The sequence below is a fragment of the Anser brachyrhynchus genome, assembly GCF_964034855.1.
Source record: "Anser brachyrhynchus genome assembly, chromosome: 1".
In the NCBI taxonomy this organism is placed as follows: domain Eukaryota; kingdom Metazoa; phylum Chordata; class Aves; order Anseriformes; family Anatidae; genus Anser; species Anser brachyrhynchus.
The window spans coordinates 7,961,120-7,979,155 of NC_137694.1; the positions used below are offsets into that span (position 1 = coordinate 7,961,120).

Below are 18,036 nucleotides of genomic sequence, written 5' to 3' on the forward strand. Positions count from 1 at the left end.
CTCAAGTATGGCCCTTCTTCCTCTCCAAGAGTATCTGGGGTTCCAGCTTTCTTCTTGCATACAAAGTGTAAGAGGGATGGTGAAGACAATGCATTAGATCTCTCTGCAGTTTTAGAAATGGTCTTCTCAAATACCTTCACTAAAAATGCCAGAGATTACTTTATGCAAAAAATGTTCCTAAGAGGCATTTGGAACAGCTTACCTTCTTACTGTGTGGGAGAATTTAATTTTAAATGTCCTACCTTTATTTGTTAGGGAATCCTTATCCTCTTTGGTTGTGAACCAGGCTTGACTAACAGCTGACACTTCTTCATTGCCCATTGGGGAGACTTCATCCAGCTGTTCATTCTGAAGAATCTTGAAAAGACAAGTATGGAATCACTCAGTCATATCTTCGGTTCTTTCTATCACCTTACATCTAACATAACTTAAAGGAAAGGAAACCATCACATCTAGTTTACCTTGTTGGCTACTCAAGTAGTGCCACTTTTAGATTTGCCATTAAACGTACATTCATCTTTCTTAAAACACATGAGTAAGATATAGCATCTTAACAGACAGATGCTGTGGGAATTAATTAGATAACAGTTTTCATCCTGTTTAAATTCTAGTGAATAGAAGGAGTCTCACTGGCTTTGGTGGAAAGAGGACTGTGACCAGCATCTCCAATACAGAACTTCTAACATGGTACGCCCACAATGAGAACAGAATGCAACTATTAGGACTGTGTGACAAGACAGAGCAGATTTAGGCCTGTTGTACAGCTTGATTTATAATCAAACAGCAGCAGAAATAATAGATAAACTTGTCCTACTTCTATGCTGATTACCACAGAGCAAATAATTAGCATTGGAGGGTTACACCTATCACTGTTTACTGTATTACTCTTTGGGCAGGAAAGTTAGATTCAAATAATCACTTTTATAAATAAAATGATTAAACTGCATTTTTATTGAACACATAAACAAGATCTGTGCTCAAATACACCAGTTTCACACTAAAAATAACCCTGTTCATTTAATAAGCCCTTTCTGCTGTTTCTCTTCTCATTTCAATTTACATAACAATGTACATAAAAATTAGGTCAATTGTGAAGTTTTACTGTACCTGAATCTGAGTAACAGTTCCTTCATTAATCTCATCTTCAGCTACCTCAGTGGTAGCAGTCATGGTCACCTCGAAGCTCTGATCATTTTCTGAAACTTCAGAATGGATGTTAGTTGTACACCTTACTCCTGTAGCAATTTTCTTTATGAATGCTATAGAGGTTTTTACAAATTTCTACCCTTGCTCTGAAAATTTTAAAGGGGCCTTAATTTAGTATGTTTTTGTTGGCATGGTAAAAGTATCAAGATGATTACAAATTGTTCCTCCTCATAAAATTTAAATATGGTTTTGAAACCTTCAGTTTTACTTGTGACTATAGCCAAGAGCTAATATGAAACATGTAAATAAAAGATGTCTGATTTGGTGCAAACATCTGGTATTGTATCAGTGCTTTCTTTCCAGTGCTATTATCTTCAAGATTTTCCATTTGCTAAACAACTTTCAAATCTTTTGGCTGCATTCTTTTCCCCTAGTTTTCCTTCAACTTCAGCTTGACAATGCCTCTACTTTTAAGGAGTTTTTATAAGGATCCACCAAATAAACAGACACTTGAGGTATCATAAATTGGTATTTTAGCTTGCTACATCTGTTTTTGCTTCCATATGGGAGATTGTATTGAACTACATAATATTCAGTAAACTTCTTAAGACTCAAATTCAGCATGCAGCCTACCCTTTGTACATCTACATTAAGATTACCATACGTTTTGCAACGAGCATGACTTTTCTCAATATTACAAAGCACAGAAATGCTAACTATACTGTATGGCCATTAAAAAACAATCTTGCAAACTCTTTCAAGGAAAATAGCATTTACTTTGTTCTTCATCCTTGCACTTAATTCAATATACCTGTACCTGCAGTCCCCTATCTATAAGGCAGTTTTATTTTGCTAGTACTGTATAGATACAAGTTGCTGCAATAACATCCAAGACTCTTAAGAGGTAAAGATGATATTAAGAACATTTGTAAATAAAACATACAAAACATTCTAGTTCGTATGCAAAGAATTTTAATTCTTACTAATAGAAACACTTGCTTCAGGAGCACACAAACGTAAAACAACTTACTTGGAACTGCAACAACAGAAATGCATGGAGTGGAGTCATCAAGGCTTTGATCATCCTCTGATAAGCAAAGCCGCTTGTGGGGAGGCTCAGTGCTGTCTTCAGAATCTACTTCATCAGTTTCTAACAACAAAACAAAGCAGGTCACTTTCTGTTTACAAAGTGGAGCTCTTGAGAAAAACCTGGCAGACAAAGACCAAAACAGGAGTAGAAGCAAATGGGATAGGTTGGTTCAGAGCTTTAGTGCTGCCCGGGACCTTAGCATAACGTTATAGGCAATAACAGGTCATATACATTTTCTGTGAGGTTTTCTTTGTAAATTCCATCCACAGTCCATTATCCTTCCTAAGTTATCTCTCTGCTGCATAAAGAAAACCTTAAGTCTACAGAAATTTGGGTATGTGCTCGGTTCTAAGAACGCATCTGCACTGAAATAAAACAGAACAGCTATAACCTTGTCATGCACACATACATGCTTTTGGGACTTACACCTCCTGTAACACTTTATCCTTACTTAAACTGAAACAGAAAGCATCTTCAGCAGGGTAAACAGAATCAAAATAGCTTGTATAATTTGGAGGTGGGTAAGAGTCAGATCAATGAAAAAGTAAGAAAAAAACCCCTACGTAATACAATTCCATACCATTTTGAGGGCAATGAAGTATAAGGTTTCCTTCAGTGTCCTGAGTCAGAGTCACGGAGTTCACGGTTTCTACTGTCACTGTGTCAGACTCTTCTTCAACTGTGCTCATACTCAAACCTGAAAGAGTAATACACAGATGAGCTTACTTCAGACTGCCACTTAGTCCATAATGCTGTCTTCTTTTCCTCAAATAACCCTTTAAAACTCAACAAACAATGACAAATCTCTATCTGTTCTTTCACACGAACAATTCCAGAGTTAGAGATTTACCTGCCATTGCTTTTTCTGCATACTTATACATCACACAGTAACATCAGGTAGTTTCAAAGCTACTTGTCTAGTTAAAAGTATGTAATATCTAACTTCCCTATTCAGAAACATTTACAATCTTTTTTTTTTAAATAATAAATAAATATTTACAAATAAAATAGATACAAAGCTACGATACTACTTTTTCAGCGTTTCTAAATTCTCCACAACTCCTATTATTAGTCTCTCTCGTATTTGTTACATTTCTCAGCGAATAATTTTACTATTGTGTAACCTTCTACAGCCAGTCAGGAGCAAGAAATATTTCTGGAGTCACGCTATTCATAGCTGAGCTATTTATAGATTGCTAAGCTGCAAAGTTTTCTTCTCCTTCCACGCATATAAATAACTTGTGAATACTGGTGGTTTTGCTTTCCCAGTGAAACAACATAAACAACAGAAAAGCTGGGTGTTTCACCTTATAAAAAAATTACTCAGCTACTAAGTTGCCTAGGGTAAGCAATACAGACTGAAGCAAGCAAACCAGAGCAATACTAAGTGCTTCTGATAATCTCATTTCCACCTTAAAAATACCATGCAGAAACCCAAAGCCTGTAAGAATTTCAATGTAAACTAGTACTGCTACTGATTTTGAAAAAATAAAAAAAAGTTCTAATACCTCATATACAAAGAACTGTATTTTTCCCCGTGCAGAAGCTAAATGAAGTAGCTTCTAAAATATCCAGAAGTTTTGCAATGATTTCATCAGTTTGGAGCACCTTGGTTTGGTGACTGCCTTTATCAGAGCTTTGTAGAAAGTAACTATCACCTATTTCTCCTTGAAGTCCTTTCAGTCCTTTTCACGAGTTTTCTCTTATTTTACCACCAACAAAAATAATTACATTTAACTTTCATGTCAAAGGCAAATGTTATCAAGAATTTTAACTTACATAGCTAAAAATCACTGACTACAGCTTCTACAAATCATAATTACATTACAGAGGTTCCATGATATCCGTATATCCATACGTATGTGGAATTTACAACGTGGATTTTAAGCCACCCATGTGATGTTAATGTTACCGCTTCAGCAGGAAAGCTTGATGAAAATTTGGCACATCTTTAAGCTTGCATAGTGACTGATTCTAAAATGAAGTGATATTACCCTTCTGAACAGGTGAAAAATTTCAGGTATCGTTGATGCATGAAGTCAGAAGGTTCTCAGATTTACTTTGGTGTACCAGCAGCAGCAGCTCCTTGCCAAATGCAGGAGCAGGAAGCAGTAACCTCCTTGGAATTCATCTGCTTCTAAGTTTTAAAGCTTCTGCCCTACCTTTACTAGAAGTGATGCTTGCTGCACGGCCATGGTACTGATTTGTAAGAACCAAACGAGGTATCCTTCATTCTAAAAGGTGAAGAAAGAAATCCTAAGTTGTATAGCTGGTTAAGTAGTCCATAACTTTTCAACCCATTTCTGAGTTGTTCATCGATCCGTTGAGTAGTGAAAAAAATTGGACAATTTTGGAGGGCAAAAAGAAATCGATTCTCTTTTTCATGTTCATATATATTTTCTGGACAATTTTTACTATGGAGAATGCTGTAGTAAAAATTCCCAGCAAACTTACTTCAAATGCTACAGAGTACTCCTTAATTATATATGTGAACAGATAACACTAACAGGCTTTTTTTTCCTATAATAAGTTGAAGGAATCTATTTTTCTTCTCACCACTATGAAGACTTTGATTTTTTTTTTTTTTAAACGCATTAGCCTCGTATCTTTATGTCAATCATGTACTTCAGCTAAAGTTATTTTCACACATTTAGAAGCAGAGGAGACTATAGCACCAGGCACAGCAAAAGATTCAGAAAAGCATTCCTTCCTTTTAATTAACAAACACTGCAAGTTGAATACCTAGATATCAAAGCTGGGCTGTTCTTTCTTCAGTTACTCCGGACTTGCTGAGAATCCAAATATGCTTACAGGATTAGGCTTCCAAGTCAAAACCACAGAGAAATCCAGGTGGTCCATTTTGCATCCGTTCCCTAACTGGATTGCCATATAAGAGAGAGAGAGCACAGAAGGCGCTGAAATCTCCAAACCTGAGATCTCCATTCAAGCTGGGAGGAAGATACACCACGATCAGTAGCTGCTACACCGCCACTTCTGTTCAAACGGAGCTGTTTCGGGACTCTAGATGGACAACGGCTGAGGCACCACATCCAACAACAGCACTGACCCTTCTGTCTTCACGTTAAGTGTCTATGCTTGGCTGCCTGAGATCACAGGTAATCCTCAAAAAGCACCGAAAGCTGTGCACAGCACATTGTCCAGGAAATAGAGGTTTTGTAAGAAAGAAGCACTCCTCAGTGTAATTCCTGGCCTGAGCAGGGTTTTTATAACCTTCTGCCAACCTCCCAAGAATAGTTTATCCCAATAGTAGGTGCAAGCTCTCTAAAAATGACTCGTGTTGTGTCAGATAGTTGGGATTTAGCACATCTCCAGTTATCTGACCAAATGTAATAACCATAACCAAGCTGTGATGAAACAGGGAGAGCCAAATCCTTCATATGAGTGGAAGAATTCCCATTAACTTCAATGGAACAAGCGGAATCACTACTGAAAACTGACTGCAACGAATGTGAAGAGTAAAGTCAAAGCCAAATGGGTATTTTGGATATTATTTTTTATTAGTTAAACTGCACAAATACAACAACTTGTTCTTTCGATTTACATTTCCGCCAGGACACGACCACTAACCTATGAAGACATGAATTGGTGACTGAACGGTGAGGACAAAAACATCGTGGGTCACTGCGGTGGTTCCTCCTGGGTGAATACAAAATACGTCTGCCAACCTCCAGACCTTACAAAAATCACGACTTTACAACCGGTTAACAACAAAATGAGCACGTATGCTGGAGATCCATCACATGCAATGTTTGATGGGACCACTCGAAGCTTACAGGCAGTGCAGTGGAGAAAGGACACTGCTGCTGCAGGCACCAACGCCCTCCAAAGCAGGCTTCGACGCTGGCTGCAGGAACACTGTACTTGCCCCACGTCCTGATTTATCACAGGATGACAGCTGAAGCCATGCTGAACAATACCCTAACACTGCAGAGATCTTTTAGGATGTGCCATACAAAGCCCGTTTAATAGACACCTGCACATCCACTACTGAAGTTCAATATAAAGCTAACGACGGACACTGGCTTTTAAGCAGTGGGAATTATGGCAAATAGTCTCTTCATCTCCAAAAATACCACCTTCTAATAACTTCACTAAGTGAATATATGCTTTTGAAAATGCATTGCTTTCTATTAAAACGAAAAAGCTTGCTCGCATTTGAAATGCACGACCCAAGTTATTTTTTAATGCTACATTCCAAAACGCTCCTTACAGATAAAAATCTGCCACCAATTTTATGTTCTGAAGGAGGGTGTTAGCTTGCAGGGAAGGGAACAGTCTTGGACGCACGCACACTAACTGTGTGGATGCATAGTGAAGACAGAATAATCACCCATTTCTAAGCTAACAGCTCAGAAATAGATGCAAATTTAATAAGCCCTTTTTGCATTTTTAGATTTTTGTGTCTTTACCAAAGCCAAAATTTAAGAGCTCATTTTAATTTTAATTGGCTTTCAACACGCAACCAATGAAATGCAAAAATATTTTGCCTACAAGAATCAGTTAATATAGAATTCCAATATAAATTTTCCACTCTAGCCATATAATACAGCAGTTATTTGTTTTGGAAAACACAGAGCAAATTTAGGCAGAAAATAACAAAGCTGATTTTATTCTGAATTACAAAAAAATGAATGTTTTAATACAAATTCCTATAATTCTTAATCATCTTCATCAGACAGATGGGCTGAATTGTTCTGTGGGCTGTAAAAATTAAGCACTTCTAAGAAATAATATTTTCCCCTTACAGACAGAATTCTGTCACTGTGCCTAGTTATCAACTAAATCTTACGCCTAGCGACAGTCTGTGGACTGTCGTAAATCTTTTGAAATTTCTCAATGTAATTGTAGTAAAGGCTGTGTTCTCTACACGGGGCAAAAGGCGTATTTCACTAAACTTGTTGTGAAGCAAAAACTCAAGTCTGCTAAGGGACTACTGAGGTTTTAACAGGAACGCTCACACTAGATGCACTGGGATTTCAATGCATTCATTCATGAGTAATGCAACTGAAAAAGTCATTCCAGGTTTAACAAAACCTGGACGTTTAGTTTATGCCATACCATAGCTTTTCTGAAGTCAACACTCCTATACACAATGAGGAGTTTTTGCTATTCAACTACTGCCAATTCTCTGATGCTGCATTTGACAAAAAATCCCTTTTTTTTCCCCACACCAAGCGTATTGCACTCAAGTCTACAAACGCATCACAGAGGAACTGACTTCGACAGCTGCAACAGCGCGGGCAAGAAGGGGACCAAACCGGGCAGATATCAAACAGGAGTTGAAGATCCGAGTTCAACATACACAGATTTATTAAACTGTATCAGCATGAGATTGCAGTCCTATAAAAACAACCACATTCTACTCATCTGTGGTATTTAGAGAAGCAGGCCATCACAAAAAAGAAATATATGGTAGACAATGGGACAAACTGTTCTCGTTTACATCGATGCACAGTTGGCAGAACTCCAGGAGTTCCAGCCTATCCATTGATATTTACATAAAAACCACGGAGTACACTCTAAATGTCACACACATACACACAGCAAAGTTACGGCTGTTTCAAAAAAAAAAAAACAACTTTTTTTTTCTCTTCTCAGTAATAGAAAATGGCTCAGGCACAAGTGTATTAACATGGATAAGAATCTTCATAAGACTGATAATGTACTCAAATTTATTTTTTCTTTCATGTTAATCCAGTTTCATTCGTAGCATTAAGCAGTAACATCTTCACCTTTGTAAGCAGGCAGAAAATTAGCATCCAAAATATGATTGTTATCCTAATTATAGAAGGCATAAGACTGATAAACAAAACCACAACTTTGTTGCTTTCTGATGGACAGATGAGCACAGAATTAACTCTCATAAATAATAGACTATTAGAAACTATAAGGTACAGCATAGAAACATGGCAAGTGTTTAGGAGGTCTCCATCTCTTCCACATTCACCTTTTACAATTGTGAATGGTTAAGACAAAAATCAGTATTTTTAGAGGTGTTTTATTTCAGAAGTTTTAATTAATGTTCAGTCTTTTGGGTAAGTCATCCGATGTCATATAGAAAAAAATTAAGTGCCCAGAAAGCAAGCATTAAGTTGTTGCCTTCTCTGGACTGATGGAAACCTCCCTGTAAAGACTGTATCTTCTGCTTTTGCAAAGGGATTTTAACCATGCTGTCAAGAAACCAACTTCCATCTACTGCCAGAGCAGTGCTGGCAAACGGAAGGGCTTTTCTAGATTACTTCAACACATTTTACAATGGCCAGGTGGGTCTGAACAATGGTAATTCTTTGTGAATGGGGACGTACAAACACAATCTGTGAGCCAAGGAGCAGAAGTACGATACGCTTCACCATGCCCAAGTGCACAACCAAGAATAAAGAAACCTCAAAAAGGGCAAAAAAAAAAAGAAGAAAAAGCACAAGCTTCTCCCAAGCCAGCTCCTTCACTGTGGTAAAACAGAGTTTAACTGAAATGTAGCGAAGCCTAGTACTGCTCTTAGATGAAACCCCTCATCTTGGGGGTTACACAATGCAGAACCCACTGAAAAATAAAAGCCTCAAGGAACCTCAAATCACAACCCTGACTAAATAAATAATAATAATGAAGCAAAACAGATGGAAGTCAAAACTTTTGGATTCCACAGTCCTAGAGTGGGGAGATCAAGGGATCTGAACGCATTCACGCAGGTGGCCTTTTATTACAGATCTCACAGGAAGGAGGGAAAGGAGTTTAAAACGAAAATAATAAGAACAAAAAAAATCAACGCCACACAAAAACGCGGGTCGCCCTCTCCAAGCGAGCCGCCTTTGGGTAGTTTTTCCATCTTCTCCCCAATCTCGCACCTCCCCACCCCCCAAATTCCTTCCAGAGAAGGGAAGAGAGGAGAGAACAAGGAAAACAAGGGGTCCGGGAACTGGAAAAGGGGAGAAAAATCGTCGGGGACCCAGCGACCCCGGGGCGGCAGCTCCGCACCTCAGCGCCCCGCTGCCCCCCGGCCGCCAGCGCCGCCATTTGGTCGCGGGGCGCCGCCGCCATTTTGCCGCCCTCACAGCGAGCCGCGGCGGCGCCGGCCGAGCCCGCCGCCAGCCCGGCCCGGCCCTAACCCAGCCCAGCCCGGCTGCTGCTGAGGAAGGGAGCGGCCATGACCGCCTCCCACCTCCCGGTCCCCTCGGCTCGGCTCGGTTCGGCTGGGCTCGGCCCGGCCCGGCCCCGCCCGGCCGCTGCCGGCCCTGTCAGCCCGCAGGCCCCCGCGCACTTACTTCCTGTTTTGGGTCCGGGCACTTGAGAAACCAGGATGGAGGCTCCCAAGTACCAGGATGGAGGCGCCGAGCGGCGGCGAGGGAGGAGGAGGAGGAGGAGGCGGAGGAGGAGGAGGCAGCGGTGGGGCGAGGCGCAGGCAGCCCGCCGGAAGGGCCCGCCGCCCCACCTGCCGCCGCTTCCGTCAGAGCGCGGCGCCACAAAGCGCACGGTGCGGGGCCGGCCGAGGTGGCAGCGCCAAAAAGCGCACGGAGCCGTTCCTGGCCTCGGGCCCGGCTCCTGTCACAGAATCACAGAATCATTAATGTTGGAAAAGACCTCTAAGATGATCTGGTCCAACCAATGTCACCCGCTAAACCATGTCCCCAAGCACCACGTCCAGCCTTTCCTTGAACACCCCCAGGGACGGTGACTCCACCACCTCCCTGGGCAACCCGTCCCAGTGCCTGACTGCTCTTTCTGAGAAGAAATGTCTCCTCATTTCCAACCTGAACCTCCCCTGGCGCAACTTGAGGCCATTCCCTCTGGTCCTATCACTAGTTACCTGTGAGAAGAGGCTGACCCCCAGCTCCCACGCCTTCCTTTCAGGTAGCTGCAGAGAGCAATAAGGTCTGCCCTGAGCCTACTCCAGATTAAACAACCCCAGTTCCCTCAGCTGCTCCTCACAGGACTTGTGCTCCAGGCCCTTCACCAGCTTCGTAGTCCTTCTCTGGACACATTCCAGGGCCTCGATGTCCTTCTGGTAGTGAGGGGCCCAAAACAAATTCATGGCGTGGCGCAGGAAGGACTGCCCAGGTTGGCCCCATGTGCTGACAGGAGGAAGCCTTCTGCCCTCCCTCCCTGTCAGAAGCCCCTCTTTCCATTCAAATATCCTTTGTGGCTCTATCTTTCATTTACCTCCTGCCTAATTATCTGAAAAATTGCATATTATAAAACCAAACAAAGCAACCAACCAAACACAAAAACAACAACATCAACAAACAATAAAAAAACACACACAACCCCCACACAAGCCTTAAAACTGCAAATAAATAGGCATCTGGCAGTGTGTGGCTTGTGGTACTTGCCACCTCATGGGCCAGGTGCATGCAGGTGGCCTGGCTCTGGGCAAAAAGGCACCTTCTGGCTTTCCTCAGAGACCAACCTGTAAACCAAAGTGTAATGGATGTATGCCGGCATTAAAGGTATGAAAGGTGTCCCCCGGCTTCATTTCTCCATGAAATCAGCTCATTGTATTTGTACCACAAAATTACTTTTTGGTTGCTTTGTCTTATACAGTAGATCTTCAATGGTGTCCTCCCCCAAACCTTCTCAGAAGCTTTAAAAAGTGCCCATGTCATTGACAAACAGCTGTTCTGCACACCTATGGGCTGTACTGATCCCAAAAGTGTTTCGTCTTTTTTTTTTTTTTTAATTATAAAACCTGTTTTAATTTGCTAAGAATACTTTTACAGGAGTTCCAGCAATAGTTTTCAATGACAGAATAAATATTGTAGGAATATTTCAGTGAAAATGGGCGAGTGATTTTGGTTGCTCAAGAAGAGGCATGGTTTCGCCTGTGGCGAGAAAACTTGTCAGTGCAATGCTGTGGGGACCAAAATGATGAGGAGGCATCACTGGGAAATCCCACCCAGATTTAGCCAAGGTGGGAGCCTTTGAAAATCATCGCTGACATGCTGTCAGGAGGGATGTAGGCAGGATTCAGTTTCCCTAAATATTTGGTGCCCTTTAATACCTTAAAATCCCAAAGCTGTGAAGATGCCTGCAGGGAACCAGTGAACATGACCCAGGGACCTGTGTTCTTCTGAACCAGCAATGGGAGGGAAGCCAGGCAGGAAAGAGACCCCATCTGGTCTAGGATGTCTCAAAAGGGACTAGATGTCCATGGTTCAGCAACTACGTCTTCTCCATAAAGTTTCAGATCACTCTATTTGCTCTTGTTGTGGTTTAACCCGGCTGGCAGCTAAACACCACACAGCCGTTCGCTCACCCTCCCCCCTCCCTCTCTGGGATGGGGGAGAGAAACGGGAAAGTGAAGCCTGTGAGTTGAGATAAAGACAGTTTATTAAGACAGGAAAATAATAATAATAACAATAATAATAATAATAGTGATAATGGTAATAGTATTAACAATAATAATGTGTAAGAAAACAAGTGATGCACAATGCAATTGCTCACCACCCGCTGACCGATGCCCAGCCTATTCCCAAGCAGCCGGCCCCCCCCACCCCGGCCAGCCACCCCTATATATTGTTTAGCATGACGTCAGATGGTATGGAATACCCCTTTGGCCAGTTTGGGTCAGCTGTCCTGGGTCTGTCCCCTCCCAGCTCCTGCTGCACCCCCAGCCTGCTCGCTGGCAGGACAGAGCAAGAAGCCGAAAAGTCCTTGGCCTGGTGTAAACACTGCTCTGCAACAATTAAAACATCAGCATGTTATCAGCGCTCTTCTCATCCTAATCCAAAACATAGCACCCTACCAGCTACTATGAGCTACTTAACTCTGTCCTAACTGGAACCAGGACAGCTCTGAACATGCTACAGCTTCATGACGCTGGGTAAACAAGGTCTTTCCTGCATTACTATTCTGTAGAAAGGAATACAATGAAGCTTGGTTTCACTGTCTCTTATTCTACATTAAAACATAGCCATGGAGAAAAGCTGGGAATTTGTATCTGTAAAACATAGGTTTGTACTTTGTACATGAAAACAGAGAGGTGAAGACTCAATTTTAATAGGAACACGAGACGGGTTAGGGAGGAGAAGAGACATTGCACATAATTTTAGGGATATGGCTTAGTGGGTGATACTGGTGGTAGGGGGATGGTTGAACCAGATGAACTTGGAGGTCTTTTCCAACCTTAGTGATTCTATGATTCTATGATATTATGGTGGTGAAAGATGAAGAAGAAATGCATGGTTGGAACAAGGAGAAGGTAGCTGGAATAAGGAGCTTTTTAGCTCCTGGAAACAGGAACTTTTTAGCATCTGTTTTGTTCAAAGCACACTTAAAATTAACTTTGGTGTCTATATACTTTGTCCTCCTGTACATCAAATCTTGGGGATCTAAAATTCCACATACAGGTGTTGACTTCTCAGGGAAAAATTATTTTAAATGCCCAGTGTCCCTAGGTACTCCTCAGCAAAAGCAGAGGTGGAATCTGCTTTTCTAGGGTTGCATAGAGCTGTTTGATTCACCAGCTTGTGATTTCCTGCAGATCCTTATTTTTTTTTTTTATTTCACACCTTCTGATTTCTGCAGGAAATGAAGCAGGGACGCTACACTTGCCTTTGCTTTTTTTTTTTTTTTTTTTTCCCTCTCTCTTTTTTCCCCGTTTCTTTTTCTTTTCTTTCTTGCTTTAAAAAATAGCAACACATCAGCAAATTGACTTGTACCAAGATGGATAATCATTTTAATAATCAAGAGGTGGAGTTCAGATAATACAGAAAGCAGTGATGTTGACATTTCTTATATCTCAGTCTCCACCACGTGAAAAGTTCTAGAAAGACCTTATGTGGTACACAGAAGACACAGACAATTTTTTCCATACCAGGCTTATTTTTCTCATATGTTATCCCCTGTATAGAATATAAAGTCTTTATCCTTATTCTCTTTTTATCCTATTCATCTGGATATACCTTGTAGAAGACAGTATTATAAATGCAAAATCTATACCTGCTTTTATGCAGTGCTGTTCTGGGATGCATCATAGTGAGATATGGTGATGATGAACCGATGCTGTTAGGTTACACAGCAGCACTTTGTAGACTGAGAACAATACACCCACACATTTACTTTATATCGAGTTCAATCCAGACATATGTGGAAAAAGCAAAGAGTGCAGTTCTCTGGCGTTTCATGAACAGGATGAAGTCTCTGTAACAGACCCTTGTTCTGCGGAGCAAGTGAGATTCGTAAATCCTGATTTGTCTTTTGTTAAGGAAAAAAATATGTGCACATATACGTACTTAAGCTGATGAAAGAATCAAACACAGAGGTTACTATGGACCTAACAATTCCTCTTTTAATTAGTGGGTTTTTTTTTCCCATTTTTTTTTCTTTTACTCATTCATGCTGTTTCTTCCTTAGGGCCTATTTTCCCTAGCCACCAGGTGTCTCCACTGCAGCGTGCTCTGGACCCACCAGTTGCATCCCACAGATGGAACTTTCCTCCCTTTGCTGTGATGAAGATAAAGCTAAATTAACATTGCCCCACAGGTACGGTACTCTCGTTCCTCACTACGGGAAAGGCATCAGGGGAGATGGGAGACTGTGGCCATGCTATGTTATTATTATTATGATGGCTAGGGCGTGAATACTTTGCTTAATGTCCTCTGCCTCGTGGTTTAGGGAGACAGGCATCCCAGGTGATGTGCAAGCTAAGGGAGCAGGGGGATCAAAGGCTGCTGGAGCAGTTGCAGGTGGGTAGCAGAGGTGAGCTGATACAGGGATCTCCCTGATGCTGAGTCAGAGCAATCAGCAGCGGTGGTGGAGATATTTTGTACAGCACTTTATTTCTGTCTTTCTCATGTTAACTGTCTGGGATCAGCGTGCCTAAATCCTATGTAAGTTGATTTAAACATTGAAGTCTGACATATGAGAATGGGCAATCCAGTCTGCTTGTACTTGAGATTAAGCTAACCCTTTAGGCACCCCATCTGGGAAATTCTTTAATCTCCTACCTTCAGTTTCCCAGGGATATTTAAAGTGGTTTTGTTCTGAGAAGTATGGCCACCTCCTGTTCTCAGCTCCACTGAGATCCACTTTCAGATAGACATGCTGCTCCTTCTCTTTGGTTTTGAGAGCATTCACATCCCAGTAGGTAAGACTTCTGCTGCAGTGGTCAGGTATAGGGCATTCCCCTGGAGCTTCAGAGAATTTAAAAGTTGTGGGAAAAACAGTGTCTTATTTAATTTATGAATTTAATAGCTTAATAACTTAATTTATTGCCAGTTATGACCAACTTCTGATCCCTGATCTGGAGATCAAAAAAGAACATAAACAATCAAACAAACACTCCAGATAAACACAATTCCTCCTTCTTCTGCAGGCTCAGCTTCTCTTAGGTCCCCTGTGGGTTACAGTCATGTTGTCCCAGTTCCTTTGTTAAGGTGACAATGCAGGAGGCTCCAGTCGGGTGCGCTATAGTTTATTTCTGCTGCTCTTGCCTTCTTAATGATTCTCCTCTGTTCCAGTGTGGGTCACAGACGTGCTGAAGTCCCTGAAGGGTGTCCCTGCCCCAGTGTAGGTTGCCCATGACTGCAGTCCCTCAGGAGTGTCCCGCTTTGCCATGGAGCATCTCCTTTCAACACCATGTCCTCAGCCACATCTTTCCCTTCACCTGTTCCTTTACCTGCATCTTCTCCTTTTCCTGATGTTGCTCTTTTATTAAATCTACCTGGGCAGGTGCTCCACGCACGCCCCTGACTGGCTGGTGTTTTGGCACACAATGACTCATTTATGGTGGTGTCAGAGCCAGCTGGAGCAGATGTGACTGGGCAAGCCATGGCCTCCTCCCACACTGGGCACCTGCAGACCCTGGCTGCCCAAACCCTGCCAGTTGTGCCTCCCACTTCTGAAGCAAGAGGGCTTTTCACTCCCTGTGCTGCAGAAAAAAGATGGGGATCCAAGGGTTTTGACTTCTGGAAGTTCACATTGGACATTAAATGATTAAATGAAGGATGAACTATTAATTTCAGTGGACTGGATCTCACCGAGGAGTTCTTCAGCAGCACACCGGTGTGCTGGCAGCAGAAGGAGCTTCAGTACTCAGAGGGTGATGGTCCTCGTGCTCTGCATTGGTATATGATACGTGTCCTCTTTAATGCAGTCTGTTGTACTGCGCCCATTTCGGACCCTAGACATGATTACCATTCTTGGCCATGGTTTTGTGGAAAGATGCTGACACAAATCATGCCTTTTACCCCAGCTCGTTGCAATCCACAGCTTCAGAGGAGCCTCATTTGGCTGGATGTGTTTTGCGTTTGCCACGTCTGCTTAGTACGAGACATTCCCTCTGTCACTTTGGGCTTGTAGAGCTGAACCACTAATTTAACCCACCAAACATCCACCGCTGTAACCCTGTTCCCAGTGGCGCTGACGGACATCAGGGCTGCCATGCAGTGGTTAGAGCAAGACTATCTCTTGCAAATCACCCCCTGTCCAAGCCTTTATGTGTGCTTTTTTCCTGTCCTTCCCTGAGGAACTGCATCTTGCTGCCAGAGACATGGAGATGTAACCCTCTAGGTCAGGGAATTTATGAGTGGAGGTAGCAGTTGGCACAAGCTGGAGGGAACAAGCCCAGAGGGAAAGACAGCTCTCCTCACTGCACCATCCTGCAGTCTGCCTCCTGTTTGCTTATGAGATTATTCTTATTTACATAGATTTCTGTCTGTATGTATATATATATATATATAATTACACGTGGGAATAGCGAATATATTCATTGCTTATTTATAGAAAAATATATTTATGCAGATAAACAATCTAGTATTTCTAAAACATTTGCTCATTTGTGCACTTACAGTTTGGTAGGTGCTGGTTATAGGGGATTGCTCAGGCTCTGAAGAGATGCCATGAAAGAGAGAGATGCCGGAGAAAGAATAACAGAGCACGATGTGAACCTGCGTGGCTTCCCCACACAGAGTGAGTGTCTCAAAAGAAAAATAATTACCTTGGTGCCTGGCCTAGGAAGGATCCTATAGAAAGCTGTGAGTCATCTGGAGACTTCAGACCTTGTCTGTGGTGGCAATCTCAAATGTTTCCTCACTGGACTGGACTGATCTCCCTTGAAGGTCTCTTGTGGTGTATTTTGAACACCTGCTGTGTCGTTTACCCTCTGTCATAGTCCTGGAAAATACTAGAGAATGCGAAAGTATTCAGGGGCCTCCATACACAGTCTGTTGAGCTGGGAAGGAGGGCACTTTCCTTTCTTTTTTTTTTTTCTGAACCCCTTATTGAGGCACTTAAATTAGGGTCACAGTTAGGTCACAGGCCATAGCAGTGGTAACCCCTCTTAACCTAGCAAGCCTAGCAACGTTTGTGTGAATATTGATACAGCCGAGTGTGAAGACAAGAAAGGAACTGAGCCCCAGAGAAAGTGAGAAGAGGGCAAGCTGCCGTCAAGGTCTACGTGGGTCTGAGCTGCCAGAGACATCGGAATCGTGCATCCTGCCTGCTAGTGAGTACAGCAGGAAGGGGACTGCGCAATCCCATAAAGGGTTTGGTGGCTGGAGGGGGTACCTGTGAGAACAGCGAGGAGGAACCTGCTTCTGTAGCATGGACACATGGACAGCAGAAGAGGAGAAGGAACGAGGCTTCCCAGAATCGCTGGCGGAAGAGGAGGGAGAGAAAAGGATAGAGCAGATGGGAGGAGCAGATGGATCCCAGTTGGGAAGCGACTTACTGTGTGCCACCGAAATCAGAGGCGCTGATTGCAGGGGGAGGCAGGACTTGGCATGAGGAGAGGGTGGCAAAATTTAGGTTTTACCGTAGGAGGGACAGACAGAAGTTGACAGGCCCTTTCTGCATGGCGTCTTACAGAGACTGGGTGTGAGGGCCATGGGGGAGCAGAACTGCAGCTGTGTGGGGACAATATGGGGACGAGAGCTGGTTCCTTGGCCAATGCCACCTAAAAAATTCCTGTAGCCGGAGCTGTATGATCACAATCCTGAACACTCTGAGGAGCTGTGGAGAGGACGTATTGCACAGTGGAGAATCGTGTCCTGTTTTGGAGCTGAAGGCTGATTTAGCTTCCATGTAGGTTCAGCATTTTGGCAGTGTTTGCCAAAAGTTGGTTACCATGAAAGCAATGACAAAGCTCCCATGCGTTTGAAGGGGACAAGCTGCTTTTTCTAGGCAAAATGTACAATTTATCATGTAATTCTACTCTCTGCTGGCAGATGGTGCTGTGATATGTCCTGGACCTGCGGACCAGTTTTTCAGCTCATAGAGGGAATACAAGCAAGCGGCATCTACTTTGTATTTTCATTCTGCTTTGTTCCTAAATTTATTTTACTCACTACCAAATGAATTTCTTTGGCTATTTGTTGTTCTGCTTCCAACTTCGAGTATAGAAGCAGGCCAGCCAGTTTTATTTTTGTCATTTTGGATTATCACAGAGCTGGCAGGCAGAACTCAACTTCAAACCCAAATCTTTCTATTGGTAGGAAAATTATTCATGGCATTATTCCCCCTGATGCAGGATTTTCTTGTGTTTAAAAGCTCAGCATTTTGGGCCCAAACTGGTCTTGCAGCCTCCCTTTAACAATAGTTTGGAGTTTCTGTTGGTGGACGTACCAGATACACAACCTAAGCAACCTCTCAGGGTCACTTCTGTCCCAGTTTTTGTTTCCTTTGATCTCATTTCTTGATACTGTGGTGCATTGTCTTGCAAAGTACAATGTGATTAAAGGTTTCTCTCAGTGGTTTCTTTCTGGGAAACAACAACAACAATAATAATAAAGCCCTAACCTTTTTCTACTGAAAAAAATATATTGGGGGGAATTAATAAAGGGTGGGAT

The 18,036-nt window shown here is 42.4% G+C and overlaps 1 protein-coding gene across 6 annotated transcripts in view; it reads right to left on the reverse strand.

The window, feature by feature from the left end:
• The window catches only part of DMTF1 (cyclin D binding myb like transcription factor 1), a 29,507-nt gene extending 19,805 nt beyond the window's left edge, over window positions 1-9,702 (reverse strand). Inside the window, exons 1-6 of one of the 6 annotated variants that reach the window (XM_080555400.1) lie at window positions 9,517-9,586; window positions 4,399-4,470; window positions 2,817-2,933; window positions 2,177-2,296; window positions 1,108-1,202; window positions 243-357 (exon numbers count right to left, since the gene is read on the reverse strand). In XM_080555400.1, coding sequence (XP_080411526.1) covers window positions 243-357; window positions 1,108-1,202; window positions 2,177-2,296; window positions 2,817-2,925 — 439 coding nt within the window. In that variant the 5' untranslated portion in view covers window positions 2,926-2,933; window positions 4,399-4,470; window positions 9,517-9,586. The other 5 variants (XM_080555401.1, XM_080555404.1, XM_080555403.1 and 2 more) reach the window with 5 other exon arrangements.
• Between the last annotated feature and the right edge of the window lie 8,334 nt (window positions 9,703-18,036).